The 16,434-nt window shown below is 40.1% G+C and overlaps 1 protein-coding gene across 1 annotated transcript in view; it reads left to right on the forward strand.

Annotated features, from left to right (window-relative positions):
- The window catches only part of scube3 (signal peptide, CUB domain, EGF-like 3), a 145,312-nt gene that overhangs the window by 94,571 nt on the left and 34,307 nt on the right, over nt 1-16,434 (forward strand). Inside the window, exons 7-9 of the mRNA XM_036592098.1 lie at nt 4,709-4,759; nt 12,405-12,521; nt 15,582-15,704. Of these exons, the coding sequence (XP_036447991.1) occupies nt 4,709-4,759; nt 12,405-12,521; nt 15,582-15,704 (291 nt within the window). The remainder of the gene's footprint in view (nt 1-4,708; nt 4,760-12,404; nt 12,522-15,581; nt 15,705-16,434) is intronic.

Here is a 16,434-nt window from a genome sequence, read left to right on the forward strand (position 1 = left end):
TGTCTCATTCTCTCTTTATACTTTTTCACTCCACTCACTTCTCTTTCTCCAACCCTGTCTATCTGTTCATTCTCCCTCCCTCTCTTTCTTTCTGTCTTCCTTTCCACATCTTTCTCTCTCCCTCTCTCTCTCTCTCTCTCTCTCTCACTCTCACTCTCTCCATGAGGTCCATCTTGCTCCATCTCTCTTTCTCTTTTTTCTCTATTTTCTGTCCTTTCTCATTTTTCTCCCTCCCCCTTTCTCTTTTTTCATCTTTTTTCTGTTGCTATCTATCTGTTCATTCTCCCCCTCTTTTCTCTCTTTTTTCTTTCTTTTTCTCTTTTCATTCTCTTTCTCTCTTGCTTTCTGTCCTTCCTTTCTCTTTTTTCATTTTCACTCTTTTTCTCTTTTGTTGTCTCTCTTTTTTTCTCTCCCTTTTGTCTCATTCTTTCTTCTCTCTCTCTCTCTCTCTCTCTTCCTCTCTCTCCCTCTCTCTCTCAGAAGGCCAGAAAACCACAGTAAAGCAAGTCAAGTTTATTAATGAGCCTCCACTCTGTGAGACGGGCAGCTGCAGTGAGACAGTCTGAGGAAGGGAATGTCACTCGCCCGCTTGTTCTCTCACAAGAATAGTTTTTAACGCTGTGGAAAACGTTTCGGTTCGCTCTATAAATGTAAAGCCAAACACTATAGCGACGGCAGGACCTTCAGCGGTTTTGCTGGTCAGCTGTTCGGGGGTTTGGATGGAACAGTTGGTGTTTCTGTCAGTCAGGGTGTGTGTCTGTCAGTGTTTCCACCGTGCGGTCAGTAATTTTATTTGTTCATTAGAAGCTCAATCAGTCAATCAGTCAGGCAGTGTTTCTCTTGGCTCGTGTAAGTGTAATCTTGGGGATTTCTGATGGGACCGTGTCCTAAAACCACTCCGTGCATGTCAGTTCATAACCTCAGTGTGGAGATCAGACCGTGTTGTTGAGCAGATTGTTCTGGATGGTGTTTTGTGCGTTTCGTTTTTCCTCTCCTCGTCTTCTCTCGCTCGTTTTCCATTGGTGGTGGGAACTGGGCTGATCATTTCTGCTGCTTATTCTGCTTTAAGGCTGGCACAGGTTTAAAGCAATGGTTCAGCCTGAGATTAGATTTACACAGTTATCCCCTTTCAGGCAATGTTGTTGATTAGCCAAAGCATTTTTATGTCTGAAGTTTGCTTCTTTAGTTTTGTACTGGAGCTACACGGAGCTCACAGAGGTGTTCGTAAGTCACTTCAGTCGAGTCTCTGGGATACGAGTTCAAGTCGAGTCGCAGATCTTTAGTAGAGAATTTTAGTTTAGTCATTATACAAAAGTAAAACCTTAATAAAACCCTGTCAGACTCAGTCTGGCTTCAAATAAGGAGACTTTACTAGACAAAACCTTCAGTCTGAAGGGCAGAGCTAAAACGCTACACGCAGTAAATGCACTGTTAAAGGAAAAGATACAAAACAACTTGAAACGGTTGGCTGGTCTGTTTTTTATAGCAAGTATGCCTGCTAGCTAGTGTAATCCAGCTAAAGTTTGATGTTTTAAAGAAATGTGATCTGTAACTTTTTAAAATTTAAGCCAGATTAGCTGACAACTTAAATGAAATTAACTGCTAGCGATAGCTAGCGTACCAAGTCTACATTTCAGGTCATTAACAAGTAATAGAGGTCTATAGCCACTGAGTTAGCATTGTTGAAAGTGCATATCTACATAATCACATACTTGTTTCAAACCAAAAGTTCACTGCACAGCTAAATTCAGATAGATAAGGCTATATTTGTGTCCATTTTTATAGATAGCAGTGTCATAAGCCATATAAACAAGTCTATTTGAGATTAGCACAGTTTCCACAATGCTAACTGAAGCACTATAAGCTTCCATTGCTTGTTAGCTGCATTCACCTCATAGCTCCAGTACAAAACTAAAGAGCAAACCTCAGAACTTCAGACACCAAACATATCTTGACTTGACTGCGTTTGGGATCAGGGGAAAAATGGTGTAAATATGATTTTTGGCCAAAACATTGCTTTAACAAAGTTTTTAAGCAGATTTGTTTAAAACTATGAACAGATGCTTAGAGACTGGCATTAGGACATTAACACACGCATACACACACCATTTAATGCATGAAGACAGAGTAGGAAAATACTTACAACAGCACGCAAGCATTTTCCCCCAGAGCCCAGACAAATGATTTTGGATTAGCTGCCTTCATTTGATCCCGCAGGCCATTTTAAACCAGACTGTTGGCCAATGTTGGTTCTCTGAAGCCCCCGGCTTTGGCCTGTGTCCAGTGGATTTGCACATACATTTCCGTAAAGCAAGATGCCTTACCAAAATAACAAAATGTGGAAACACTCACGCTGTTGGTAAAGCTAATGTTAAACAGACACTGTCTAGCTAGCAGGTCCAGCCAACGGCACAAATGAAACTATTAGCGTCTCGTAATTCATCTTTACCTCATACGTTCTCTAGAATGCTGTGGAGCAAATACTACAGACATTGAATTAATGAGTAAATGAAAGTGCATTTACTTTTTTGATATACCTTCGTACAGCTACATGATAAACTCACGCTTGCTCTGCTACTGAAGTAATCCCACTTTTCCTGTAATAAAAACTATGTAGACATTTGTTGCAAATTTCAGGTCAGCAGTGAGATGATAATTCTGATAATTCCTAACTGGACATAGATCAGCAGAAATGACTCAGCTGAGCAGGAACAGGCATTACACTGACAGTTTGGCCAGAAATCTAATCTGCACAATTTTCCCTCTTCTCCCAAATGTAGTCGATCAACTAAGATATGTTTGGTGTCTGCAGTTTGCTTAAAAACAAACAAAAAAAAACAGCACAGATCAGCACGAATTCCGTACTGGTCTAATCTGGTAAAAGCTGGTTTATGCCAGTCTAGTGATGGTCTGGTACTGGTTTAGTTGGTCACCCGTCATGGACATGCTGGATGACCAGCATACCAGCATCCAAAACACAACATATTCTGGTTTTGCTGGTGACATGCCAGCCAGGCCTGTCTGGTTTTTCTAGCAGGACTTTTTTCACTGGAGCTGCAATGCTAGCTGACAAGTAATGGAAGTTTATAGCCACTAGCCTTGTGCTAACAACATGCCTAAATCATCACATACTTGCCTCACGTTTGTACATAATCTCAAATAGACTTACTTAGATGCTGTATGACTTACTGCATTCTTTGCTTATTAGCTACATTAGCATTAGCTAATGTAGCTCCAGTGCTATGTGAAAGAAGCAAACTTTAAACATGTCTTGGCCGATTTCTAAGTTAAGATAAGGTAAAAATAGTTTAAATTTCACTTCTAGCTGAGCTATTCTTTCAAGATTAGTCGCTTAGCTAGAGAGAAGGTTAGTGTTTCTGCTATCACGGAATGCTAAAACCAAGCAGCACCAAACGGCGGTGCGTTTCTTTGCTTCACATTGATATCTGACTTAGCCTTTCTGCTTTTGAGACTGTGATGGCTGTGTAAGGCCAGCTCTTGCCTGGACACTTGTTTTGAATGTGGAGCGCTAACTGCCTGATGAGTGTCATCAGTACCGCTCATACTAACACCAGTCTGCCTCACACCTGCCTGTCACTCTTTTACTCCAAACTGTGAGGTGTAACCTCAAGGCCCATTACTGCTAGCATTAGCACAACATGCTTATTAAGCAGCTTACTTTAGCAGCTTAGATAGCATTGCTACTTATTTAGCATTTTTACTTAGCAGCTTAATTAGCATCCTTACTTACGTAGCATTCTTACTTAATTAGCATTCTAATCATATCCCCTCAGTACATCTAGTTGGTGTCATGCCCCTATTAGGAACCCCATGTTTAAGGAGATTTCTCAGTGAAAGAAATGAATGACGTTTTTATAAAAATCACTGCTAACCCTGTGTTAAACAGATGTTTTGTCCTACATACAAATTTTTCCCCAAATGTCACTGGATGCTCTGAATTACGAGGTTGTTTAGCAGTCGAAAGACAAATAATGCTACACGCTACAAGTAAGCTAATTCTCTTATGCGCTGAAATAATGTCACATGAAAGTAAGGCTACTATTAAACTTCAACACTGTTATATACCAACACCAACGACTCAAACTGTAGCCTAAAACTGCCAAAGGCTGCTCTTAAACTGCTCTTAGCTACCACATTTGACAAAGCTTGCTGGTTTGTTTTGTGGTATTTTGATGACGTTGCCAGTCTTCTGTTGTCTGTTCATTGCTTAGCAGTGTTAGCTTTCATGTAGCAGTATTTTGACTCCTTTTTGACCTTGTACATCAAACAGTCTAGTAACTTTTGGAGGGAAAATGTCCGAATGGAAAAACCTAACAGATTTGGAATATTTTTGTATGCCACAGCAGCGATTTTCCCTACAGAAAAATAAGCTTAGACCTGGAGTATTTGACATGGGCATGACTCAGACGACAGAATGACACCACCACCTCGAAGGTCTATTTAATTTCCCACCTAATAAGGGTAATATATGAATGAATGTCTGGATGAATGGATGAAAATTTGAACAATTTAAGCTAGTTCACTTTATAGCTCAGAAACAGTGGTACTCTTTAATGGAAACTTAGGGTTACTGCTGGTCAGCATAAGTGTACAATTACAGGACATTCTGTGGCATATGGGTCAACCTCAGAGCACTAAAGCAGTGTTTTTGCAATGTGTGTGTATGTCTGTGTGTGTGTATGTGCAGAGGAAAGGAGTGTCCAGCAGCAGCTACATCAGCCACAGCTGTTACCCAATGGTAAATATCAGTTTTATTTAGCTCCACTCCTATTGGCTCCCTCCTTCCCGCTGCGGGCGTGGTGATGCTGGAACTCTTAACTAACCCAATGGCAGCGCTTCCTTCTCACCAGGATTGGGCTCGGTTCAGTTTCTCAGCCAATGCTGCTAGAAGATTGCATGTAGTGGATACCGGCAGTTCAACATTTGAATTCCCAGTATGAATTCATTTCTGTTGACGGGCAGCAACTGGTCAAACTGGAACAAGCCCAACCCTGTATGGGACACCTTCTTTTCACCTTTTAGCATAATCTGCACTAAGAACAAAGATCTCTTCTAATCTCTAATAAAGCATGTTCTACTGCTTTAAAGAGCCATTTTTTTTTACTTTTTTCTGCAATGCCAACATGCCATTACACAAAAATACATCTGTTGCAGTCATCTGCCATTGGCTGCCATGGTAATAAATACACATGACTGATTTTGATTATACTCCATTCGGATTAATTGTCTGTTCAGCAATTAGAGTGAGTTCATTAACTATTTTACATGGACACAATAAGCCAAGTAAGTTCTTGCCATATTTATTCCATGAGACGTCCTCTTTACGCCATTTAACAACATCTGTGTTTATTTTTTCTCCTTCCATCTAAATAGCTCATGATGTCCATTTCTGACGATAGCCACGTTTACATGCAGCCTAATAACCCATTAATAATCTGACTAATAGCTCAATCAGAATAGAAAACATCCATCTGAACAGCTCAATCGGAATAGACTAGTCTGATTGAGGACATTCGGAATACAATTTCTATCCGATTGAATGAGGTGGGTAATCCTGTAAATAATCCGTTAAATAGAAGAATAATATCTGTGTAAACGCCTGTATCTGATTACATTCCCAATCGGAATGTGTAAGTACGTTCTGCGCTTGTGCGTCGCGTCATAGTGAAAGTTTTTAATGTTCATCATGGTGGAGCAGAAACTGGTCTGCAGAGGAGACGAAGTTTATGCTCTGATCTTTAAAAGACGGCGGTGGGGCGGACGTCCAGCTTATGTGTCTCAGAACACGACGTCTTCCTCTCGGCCTTCTTTAATAAGGACATGTGAGGTACGTTTTTCTGAGGCTGACATCGTTTTAAAAATGAAAAACACAAGCGCAACATCTGAAAACTCGTCTCACTCTGACTGGACCTCACGTGATGTTCGCTGTCATGGTAACGTCTACACTAAATGGTACCTAATGCATGCGCGTCATGTTGGATTGGATTACTTATAGTGTGCGTGTAAACAGAGATTTTCCGTCAGATTGTTAAATAGTGAGCGTTTAAGTACATCAGTCTTAATCTGTAATCAGAATGTATTCAATCGGATTGGCAAAAATTCTTTGCATGTAAACGTAGCCAATGTTTAACCTGAGTATGTGGACACCAAATCTCACAAAAGCCTTATGTGTGAGTCAGTGGAATGATCTAAGAGTTCAATCTATTCCGACTGGACAAGGATAAGAATCTAAATTGCTCATCGATAGTAAACCTAAAATTTTTTTACAAATTCGGACTCATTCCATGTGCATTTGTTTTCAACTTTTGAACATTTTTAACGTTTTCTTTTCATTTAAAAATACTTGAAATGGCAGCATTTTATGATTACCTTACTTAGTAAGAAGACTAAATTAAAAGGCAGAATCAATCATTGTAGAGGGCTTAACAAGGCTTTACTCTCTGTCATGTGATAGTGGTCAGTATTTGCTCTACTGAATTACAAATACATCTAGCACATTATCCAGCGTGCTCCTTGGTCTTGACCCTAAGCTTGCATGTTGGCTAAAAGTGAAAACTTTTCCAGGGCGCTTTACTGCTGGCGTCTTTCCGTTTCCCTTGCCCTTATACGTCTGAACCTAACACAAGGACAACCTTTGTCTCCTTCCCCAAAGTCTCTTCACCATTTGTCAGCGTCTTTCTGTCAGCTCTGCCTCTTTGCTCATTCAGAGAGGCTTCGCCGCTTTGAAAAAGAGCGAGTCTGTTTGCACAACAGCCTTTTAACATCAGGGCAGGTTTAACACAGGCCGCTGGATCTAGTGGAGGCTCCAGAAAGCCCCGTGCCAAGGGCTTGTCATATTTACCAAACAGCTTTACCTCGGGATGCATGTTCCGGACTTGTTCCGAGAGATTCATAAAGCCGTGGTGCCAACTTTCTGCAACTGCGAGCAAATTCCTGAGGCATAGCTGGACTCGGCAAAGAGCCTCCCTCAAACGCTCCAACTTTTCCAATCACAATGGTAGTTTAGACAAACACCAGGAGACTCTGCTTTTATATGGACTTTGGCACATAAAAGACGGAGGGAATAAAGTGAAACATCACCATAAACCCCTATGCCCCTTTTTATTTTGTTTCCACATTTGTTTCTTAGTGATCTTAGGAAATTGCATCTTGTTCTTGTTTAGTTTGTGGTCTGATTCCTTTTAGAATTGGCCCCCTCCTGTCAAATTACATCTTTGAGGCCCATCTGTTCTCACAGCATTAAGAGAGCAGGGCAAACTGGCTGGCATCAGTTCAGTAATGTCTAGAGATTAGATCTTGACAGATTAGCATCACCTGATTATTTCAATTGTTAGAGGAATACCACACTCATAAATTCTAATGCTTCTAATATTGAATGAAAACCCATCATGGTCAGCGGATGTCAGCCAGTGTAGCTAACTGCCAACTTTCTGTAAAGTATTACAGTGGTGTTGTCCAGCGTTAGCACTTGCTAGTTCTTTGGCATGTTCCTTTGAGTTATTGGGACATCTTGCTAGTGCAGCCCTTGAACTGTGCATTAGACCATGACCACTGAGATGATGTTGCTGTCTACCAAATCCAGAAATGCTAATGTTCCTAATAATGAATAACTATGCCTACTGAATATTAGCCAACAGTCTTGCTAACTGCCAGCTTTCTACAACTCACTACAGTCTGCCCATTGCTAGCCATGTTAGCTGTTTTCCTTTAAAGTGACATGACATCATGTACATTGGTCAGTGACTATTAAGATAATTCTGTTGTTTATTTCAGTCATTAATTGAATACCACATCCAAACCTGCTAATGCTCCTAATAATGAGTAAATGTATCATGGTCAGTGGACATTAGCCGAGCATTCTTGCTAGCTGCCAACTTTCTGTAACTTATTACAGTAGTGTTGTCCGTCCTTAGCCATGCTAGCTCTTTGGCATGTTCCTTTGAGTTGCTGGGACATCTTGCTAGTGCAGCCCTTGGACTGTACATTAGACCATGACCACTGAGATGATGTTACTGTCTACCAAGTCCAGAAATGCTAATTTTCCTAATAATGAATAATTATGGCCACAGAAAATTAGCCAACAGTCTTGCTAACTGCCAGCTTTCTACAATTCACTACAGTCTGCCCATTGCTAGCCATGTTAGCTGTTTTCCTTTGAAGTGACGTGACATCATGTACAGTTATCCATGACTATTAAGATAATTCTGTTGTTTATTTCAGTCATTAATTGAATACCACATCCAAACCTGCTAATGCTCCTAATAATGAGTAAAAGCACTTTATGGTCAGTGGACATTAGCCGAGCATTCTTGCTAGCTGCCAACTTTCTGTAACTCATTATAGTAGTGTTTGTCCATCGTTAGCCATGCTAGCACTTTGGCATGTTCCTTTGAGTTGCTGGAAAGCTGTGCTAGTGCAGCCCTTGGACTTTCCATTGGACCATGACCATTAAGATGATGTTGCTGTCTATTTCAGTTATTCAAAGAATATCACATCCAAAAATGCTAATGTTCCTACTAATAAAAGTCCATCATACTGAATACTGAATATTAGCCAAGCAGTCTTGCTAACTGCCATGTCCATGGTTAGACGTTAGATGTTTTTCTTTGAAGTACTTGAATGTCATTGTGTTGTTCTGTCCATCAACTGTGTGCTGGACCCTGACGATTAAGATTATGCTGCTATTTTCTGTTATTAATAGAATACCACACCATACCACAAATGCTAAAATTGCTAATAATGCCATGCTAGTTCTTTCGGGTGTTAACCTGAAGTGCTGTCCAGTGCAGCCCATGGACCATACATTGGACAATGACTACCAAGATGATGCTGCTGTTTATTTCAGCTGGTTTGAGGAATAACACATCCAAAAATGCTGTTCTTAATAGTAAAAGTCCCATCTTAATATTAGCCAAACAGTCTTGCTAATTGGTTGCTAACCGTCTATTGTTAGCCATGCTAACATGGGCCATACTTTGCACCATGACCATAATATTACACCTCTATTTATTTCAGTTATTCTAGAAATTGTACACCTAAAATGTCAATATTGCTAATGATAAAAGTCCATTATGGCTACTAAATATTAGCTGCAAACTAGCAACTTTCTACAACTAACTACAGCAGTGTTTGTCCACTGTTAGACACGTTTAGCATTTTTGGGTGTCCCTGAAGTGCTGGGACCATAACCATAACCAGATATTCTGTTTTTTATTTTAATTACTAATAGAATACCACATACTAACATGCTAATATGGCTAATGGTTAACTTTCTGCAACTCACTATAGCTGCGCTTGTCCACTGTTAGCCTTGTTAGCTTGTCTGGGTGTTCCTTTGAAGTGCTAGGACGTCGTGGAGTCTAGTAAAGCTTTCTGAAAGTAACATAGCTTCGTCTGCAGGAGCGAGTCTGAGCCTGCACAAATACCCCCTCCCTGCTCAACAGCCCATGTTTTGTCTGTCTAGCCTTACTCAGTTGTCAGCGACCTGATGCTTGCAGTATTTCACACAGTGCTGATGTTTTGACCAGGGCCTCACCTCCTAGCTGAGCCTAGCTTTCTTTATTTTATTTTTTTTAACCCCAGTCAGTTTTATTTCATATTTCATGTTTGGCTGAAGTCAAGCTGTTACTACTGTAGTCTTTGCCCTGGAATGTTCCTGAAGTTTCATTAAAATGGTGGATGTACAGAATAATGTTATGTGTCGTTTGAATTTTCACACTCATACATGTGGTTATGCAATTTCATGCCTGAAGAAAAGTTGCAGCAGTGTGTGGGTATCGCTTCACACGAAGCTGTAATCATCATACTGTAAATATTTCAGTGCCCTCCTCTCAGTCGACCATTACAGTCTGGTACAGTTACTGGCTTGCTAAGCGTTTTTGAGGCATGCCATGATACCCTCCAGCAATGCTGTCTTAACACTGCTGCAGTGTGCTAGAATCTCTCTCTGTCTCTCTCTCTCACGCTCTCTGTCTCTCTGTCTCTCTCTCTCACGCTCTCTGTCTCTCTGTCTCTCTCTCTCTCTCTCTCTCTCTCTCACTCTCTCTCTCTCTGTCTCTCTCTTTCTCTCTCTCTCTGTCTCGCTATCTCTGTGTCTCTCTCTCTCTCTGTCTGTCTCTCTCTCTCTCTCTCTCTCTCTGTCTCTCTCTCTCTCTCTCTCTCTCTCTCTCTCTCTCTCTCTCTCTCTCTATCTCTGTGTCTCTCTCTCTGTCTCTCTCACTCCTCAGAGTTTCCCTTTTTGAAGAACCAGCTGCTGTGCCTTTGTCCAATTTTCCACTTTGTGGTATACATACATACATACATACATCATCTAAACCGCTTATCCTTCTGGGTCGTGGTGGGGTGCTGGAGCCTATCCCAGCTGTCACTGGGCGGAAGGCAGGATACACCCTGGACAGGTCGCCAGTCCATCGCAGGGCTTGTGGTATACAGTTGTGTGCAGATGTTTTGGCACCTCTGTCAAGTGACGTTTTGTTGATTTTCTAAGTGAAAATCGGTGAACACAGTACTCTATAGAGATCACCTTTACGGTTTATTGCTAAATTTAACATATTGGGTGAAAAATAAAACATAAAATGTGGCCTGCATGAAACATGACACATTTTATATTTTATGTGTTTAATATTCCTGTTTTGGTACTAATAAAGGATTATCTGGTCTCATCTTTGTGTTTGTTTAAAAACTGAGTTGTGTTTTAAGCTAATTCACCAGCTGTTTGTGGTTAGCTAGCTACTGTATGTAAAATGGGCTATATTTTAAGCTAATTAGCCAGTTTTACATAGCTAGCTGGCTAGTAAGCATGCTCTCCATAGAGAATGTGTTCACTTACTTTCACTTAGAAAATCAACAACACGTATCATTTAACCAGGGTTGCCCAAACATTTGCACAAAGCTAGCTAGTTAGTCAGTAAAATGAGTTGTATTTTAAGGTAATTAACCATTTTTACATAGCTAGCTAGCTAATGTATGTAGTGCTTCGACAGGACAGTGTGACAGCTGACAAATGGTCAACCATTTTTTGAAGTAACTGCTAAACATGTCTAATTAACAGAAACTGACACAGCTTAGAATATTCCAGTGACTGATGTCAGTGGTGTAACATGCTGAGCTTTAAAGATGTTTGTAAGGGGGACGTTAGCTCATTCTGATAGATCAGTTACAGTGAACCGCACGTCCTCAGGGGGAGCTCAGTTTGTCAGAACACGACAGAGATTTAATTCGCGTTCTGGTCCTTCAGCATGTGGTCGAAGGTAACGTTGTGCTTCTGTGGAAAGCTAAGTCAGACCTGGATATCGTTGTGGTCGGATCAAAACCTTGCCTCCAAAATGAGAACTTTACAGGAGAATAAAAAAAAACTCTACTTTTAATGTAAGTCAATGGAATCAGAATTTTTTCCAAGTAACTTTGGATCATTTCTGTTAGTCCATTCATCATGAACTTTACACACAACATATAGGTCCACAGGTACCTTCAAATTATGTCAAAAACCTAAAAGAAAAACAAAACTGGAGATACAAGGATTTGTTCTGACAGCAGTGATATGCTGTTTGTGACTACTTTATCCTTAATTTTAAGAACATGCTCCCAGATTTTACTCTACCTTTATAAACTTACAGCTGGAATTGTTCTTTTTCTTTCGCTATCTGCTCACACAGGTACAATATATATTCCATGTAGGTACACTAGATGTGAATTTATGCCCTCTTCAGGTTAAGTGGTTAACTCACTGTTAACCACTTAGTGGGGCATCACTTTGAAAATGTAAACAAAAAATTGACGATGTAGAAGATTTTTTATTATTAATAATTGTTCGTTTTAATGTTAATACCACTATGTTTCCTATCCATGTTTTGAACATTTAAGCTGCACTTAATTTAGACAATTTAATTTAAATTTAAATTAGACATTTTACCACAGACCTAAAATTTTATAAATTCTCTATTTTTTTTTTTATATTTTTAGACTCATCCAGATGTGAGCCATAGTGCTTTACCCAGTGAGCGTGTATATTTTATGTACTGTAGCCTGGTCTATCCATTTTTTCCTCACATCTGGATGGGTTTTCTCTTATGAGAAATCCAAAGAACACCCTGAACCCACACTGACTGCTCCCAGTTGTTCAATATGATGGTGTTTCTGATCTTGAAGTCAGGTTTGACTCCCCACTAGGCGAAAAATGGGTATTATTGCATTCCAAGTTGGATTTAAGACACTGAATACAAAAGGCATCCCAGCTGCTTTTGCTGATGCATCCATATGGTACTGCCTGGTGTTTCCATTATTTTGTCACATTCCTAGATAAAGTTTAAAGATGTAATGTTACTGATCAGGCTTCACATCCTTTGTGTGTGTGTGTGTGTGTGTCTGTGTGTGTGTTTCTTCAGAGACGTGTGCAGTGAATAATGGAGGTTGTGACAGCACATGCCATGATGCGCTAACAGGGGTTCGCTGCAGCTGTCCAGTCGGGTTTGCTCTCCAGCCTGACCGCAAGACATGCAAAGGTAATACACGTTCACTCACATACAGATACGCTGATAATACATTCATATTGGGCATATTGGGCTTACAGGTGTATTAGGCTTCTTAGGTAATAAGGTACGCTTTTAAATGAATGTGGACACCTGTTCTGATTGGTGGGTTTATCAGTCTGGCCACACCCATAGCTAACAGGTTCATTAAATTAAGCATTCAGCTCACTCTTTTAACATCATTTAGGTGGGTGTTATCATCATGGCAATGTTTTTGTGTCTACACAGCCATTAGTTGCGTACCATCACTGTTCTGCAAAAAGGCAATGAATGACGTTTTTTCAACACGTAACATGTAAATATAGCATTAGCCTGCCTGACTGTTTCTCCTACCTCAGCTTTCCTAAGGCTGCTTTCCTGGCTAGAGATCGTAGTAGTTTACCGTGTTAATGGCAATTTATCAGTACTTCAGTGCTGTTTTTAAAGAAAAAAAACAATCCAAAAATTACAGTCTTCATCCATTCACTCTAGACATCTACTCCTAGTTTTGTAAAAGGGATGCCTGTTGTTAATTATGGCGAGACTGTGATCACCATGTGCAACACCAAACACCAAAACACCAAAAACACACCGCCGTTAGACTCTGGAGCAGTAGAAACATTCTCTGAAGGGATAAATCACATTTCACCATCTGGGATGGGTGAACCTGGGTTTGGTGGATGCTGGGAGAACGCTATATGCCTATGAATAGTGGCAACAGCAAAGTTTGGTGGAGGAGGGATAATGATCTGAGGATGTTTTTCAGGGTTTGGGCCCTTTAGTTCCAGCGAAGGGTAATTTTAATGCTACAATGTACATTGAACATTCTGGAAAATTGTGTGCTTCCAAATTTGTAGCAGCAGTTGAAGGAAAACCCTTTATTTTTTCTGCAAAACAATGCTCTCGTGCTCAAACCGAGCTCCATAAAAGCATGGTTTGATGAGTTTGCTGTTACGTGTCTTTCCATTAATGGATGGCTTAAAGGGTTATGTGAAATTGTCTAGTAACAGATGGGCTACAGTGTGTAACTTTTCAGCTTCAAAATGCACCTGCAGTACTGTGTAAATATCAAAGACCACAATTAATTTACTTAATTGCCAGTCAAAACAGCCATTGAGTTATGAATTTTCAGAAAAGAAAGCAGAAAGCATAACAGAAAATTACATATTTTTTCACACCTCCAAAGTTCAGTCTTAGAAGTTGGTTACACTTTCAGCTTCTCACAATCCAAGTAATCCCAAACACATTTAGTGATGTTGAGGTTTGGACTCTGGGGTGGTCAGTCTGTTGTCACCTTCTTTTTTGATTTGTCTATTACTTTTTCTCAGTGAGGGCATTTTGACTGCAACACATCCTTTCAGACTCATAGTGCTGACTTGTCCTCTCTCAGTGGGAGCAAAAGTGGAGCTTAATTTTCTCCTCTCTCTTAAAGACGAAAGCTTTAAGTGCTGTTTATCTGATGGGGGCAGTATTGGTGGTTTACCAGGTCTTCCAGGTGGTTGTTAGGAGTCCAATTTTCTCTGTAGCTTTTAATCATTTTTTAAACTCCATTTTTAGACAGCTTTTTCTTATACAAGTTGATTATCTTATATTTAATCTACTCAGAAATATCTCATGAACAATGAAGAAAATTAAATAACAGAAAATTAAATAATACAGGGTGGTCTGTGGCTTTTGCTCAGTACTGTATATGGTAGGTGTTTCTGATAAAGTGGCCAGCGAGTGTCAGAACAAGGTGATTCAGTTGGTACACAAACATGCACACATACTTGCACGCAAACTCACCCACTTTCTACATGCACACAGACATATACTCTCTCTCTCTCACGCACTTTCCCTCCGTTCGTGTGTTTGTTTGTTTGTTTGGTATGGTTTTCATCTGGCTGTCAAACGTAATTGCTCCATGGTGCGTCTCGCGGATTGGAAGAGCGCTGGCAAACGAAAGACGAGGCTTAAGGGGAGGACGAGAGAGCACAGAGGAGTTTGAGGCTGGAAAAAGGAGACAGAGAGAAGGAGTAAATAAAAAAGAGAAATAAAAAAAAAGTGGAAAAAAAGAAGCAGAGCTCATAATACTGCGCTAACGGCGCTCCCTAAAAGAACATTTGCTTTTATTAGTTTGGTTCTGAGAGGGAACAAAAGGAAAACAGCCCCAGACAGCACTGGCAGGAGAAGACAGAGGCTGAGAAAGGGAGAGAGAGAGAGAGAGCAGTATTATTTTATTCCATTTTCAATGCGCTTATTTCATCCAGATGATGCCAGCCCCTCTCAGTGATGGACGCCTCATTTAGAGAGATGATTCAGGCTTAATGGGAACCATCCTTGTAGATTGAAAGCCAGTGAAAGGCTGGAGGAGATGGATGATGTGTCAGTCTTTCGCTGGTAGAGCTCACAGATTAAGCTTCAGCAGTAAAGTGGAGAGGTAGTGCTCGCACCTCATTCACATGTAATTACATAATTATTATAAAATGGCTCTGAGCCACATTTGAACGCATTGTAAAATAATCTATATAGATCATTCTACCAAACTGCGTTACAGTCTCTTTTGGAACGTTTAACTGACCTGGACTTTAGACTAAAATTTTGCTTTGAGTGACCATATATCTTAATTATGTTTAAGGTATAGGGATGCTTGCATGGATGCTAAAAGGCTAACCTGCTAACCTAAGTACAAAAAATACAATATAAAAAATTGAAATTAAGCTTTTAACAAATTATGAATAGTTTTTCGGAAACTACAGAAAATTAACAATCAAAATATCATAGTACTTCAATTTTTGGCAAAATCTGTTTATTTTTATTTTTTTCTTTGGCTTTTCTGATGGATTCTGCTGACCATCAGAGTCATTCACTTTGACTGTAAGTAGCATTGAGCCCAGGCTGAATCTCAAATAGCTCCACCCTTTCTAAACAGGACTGTATAGGAAGTTATGAAATTCTGGTTTCTACACGCAGACAGTGCAGTATTTACTCACTATCCAGTTGTCCATCGGCTTCCTCACTCACTCCTCATTACTGATCTGTAACATATCGAATCTCAATCCTTTTCCCTTCTAGATATCGACGAGTGTCGCATGAGTAATGGCGGCTGCGATCACATGTGCAGGAACACGGTGGGAAGCTTCGAGTGCAGCTGCAGGAAAGGCTACAAACTGCTGACCAATGAGAGGACCTGTCAAGGTATGAGCTCAGTACTGACCACTGGTCTACTTTAGTGGACTCTCCTGTGAGTCCAGTCATGTATGCAAAAGTTTGGGTGCCCCCGTTGGTTAAATTATGTTTTTTTGATTGTCTAAGTGAACATATTTTCTACAAAGAACACAAGTCTGCACAGATTAAAACACAAGTACTGTTTATTTGCTGAATTTAATTTATTTGAGTAAAATAAATTTAAATTAAAACAGGAAATGAAGCCTGTGCAAAAGTATGATACATTTTATACTTTTATACTTTTTTTCAAAATATTAAACTCTGAAAATGAATGCAGTTTGGATATTAAAACATTTGCATATGAGTGTATCACAGCCTGTTTAATTCCCAGTGGGAAAGAGAGGTAGTCATGTAAAATTAATTATGACTGTTTTTTGTACATGAAACCACAAAAGTGGGCTTCTACGTCTTACATTCCAAATGCCGTCTTCATTCCAAGTGTTATCTGTTCACTCCAAAAATAACAATTATCTTTATTATTCGTAAAGCCAGAGTGTGGCAATATAAAGCATGATTCTGCACTCCTGGGGCTCAGTTCACCTCATATGTCAGTAAATCAAACCCCGTTTGATGGCGTAGTCGTCACGCTGCGTTTCCTTGCCTGTACGGATGAAGTGTGGGATAGTAGTACCAGCGGAAGCCAGAGTGGGGTGGAGGAGTACCTGCACAGCGGGGGAGCGGGCACCCAGCCACTGAGCAA

This window comes from Colossoma macropomum, unplaced genomic scaffold, assembly GCF_904425465.1.
Source record: "Colossoma macropomum unplaced genomic scaffold, Colossoma_macropomum, whole genome shotgun sequence".
Taxonomy (NCBI): Eukaryota; Metazoa; Chordata; class Actinopteri; order Characiformes; family Serrasalmidae; genus Colossoma; species Colossoma macropomum.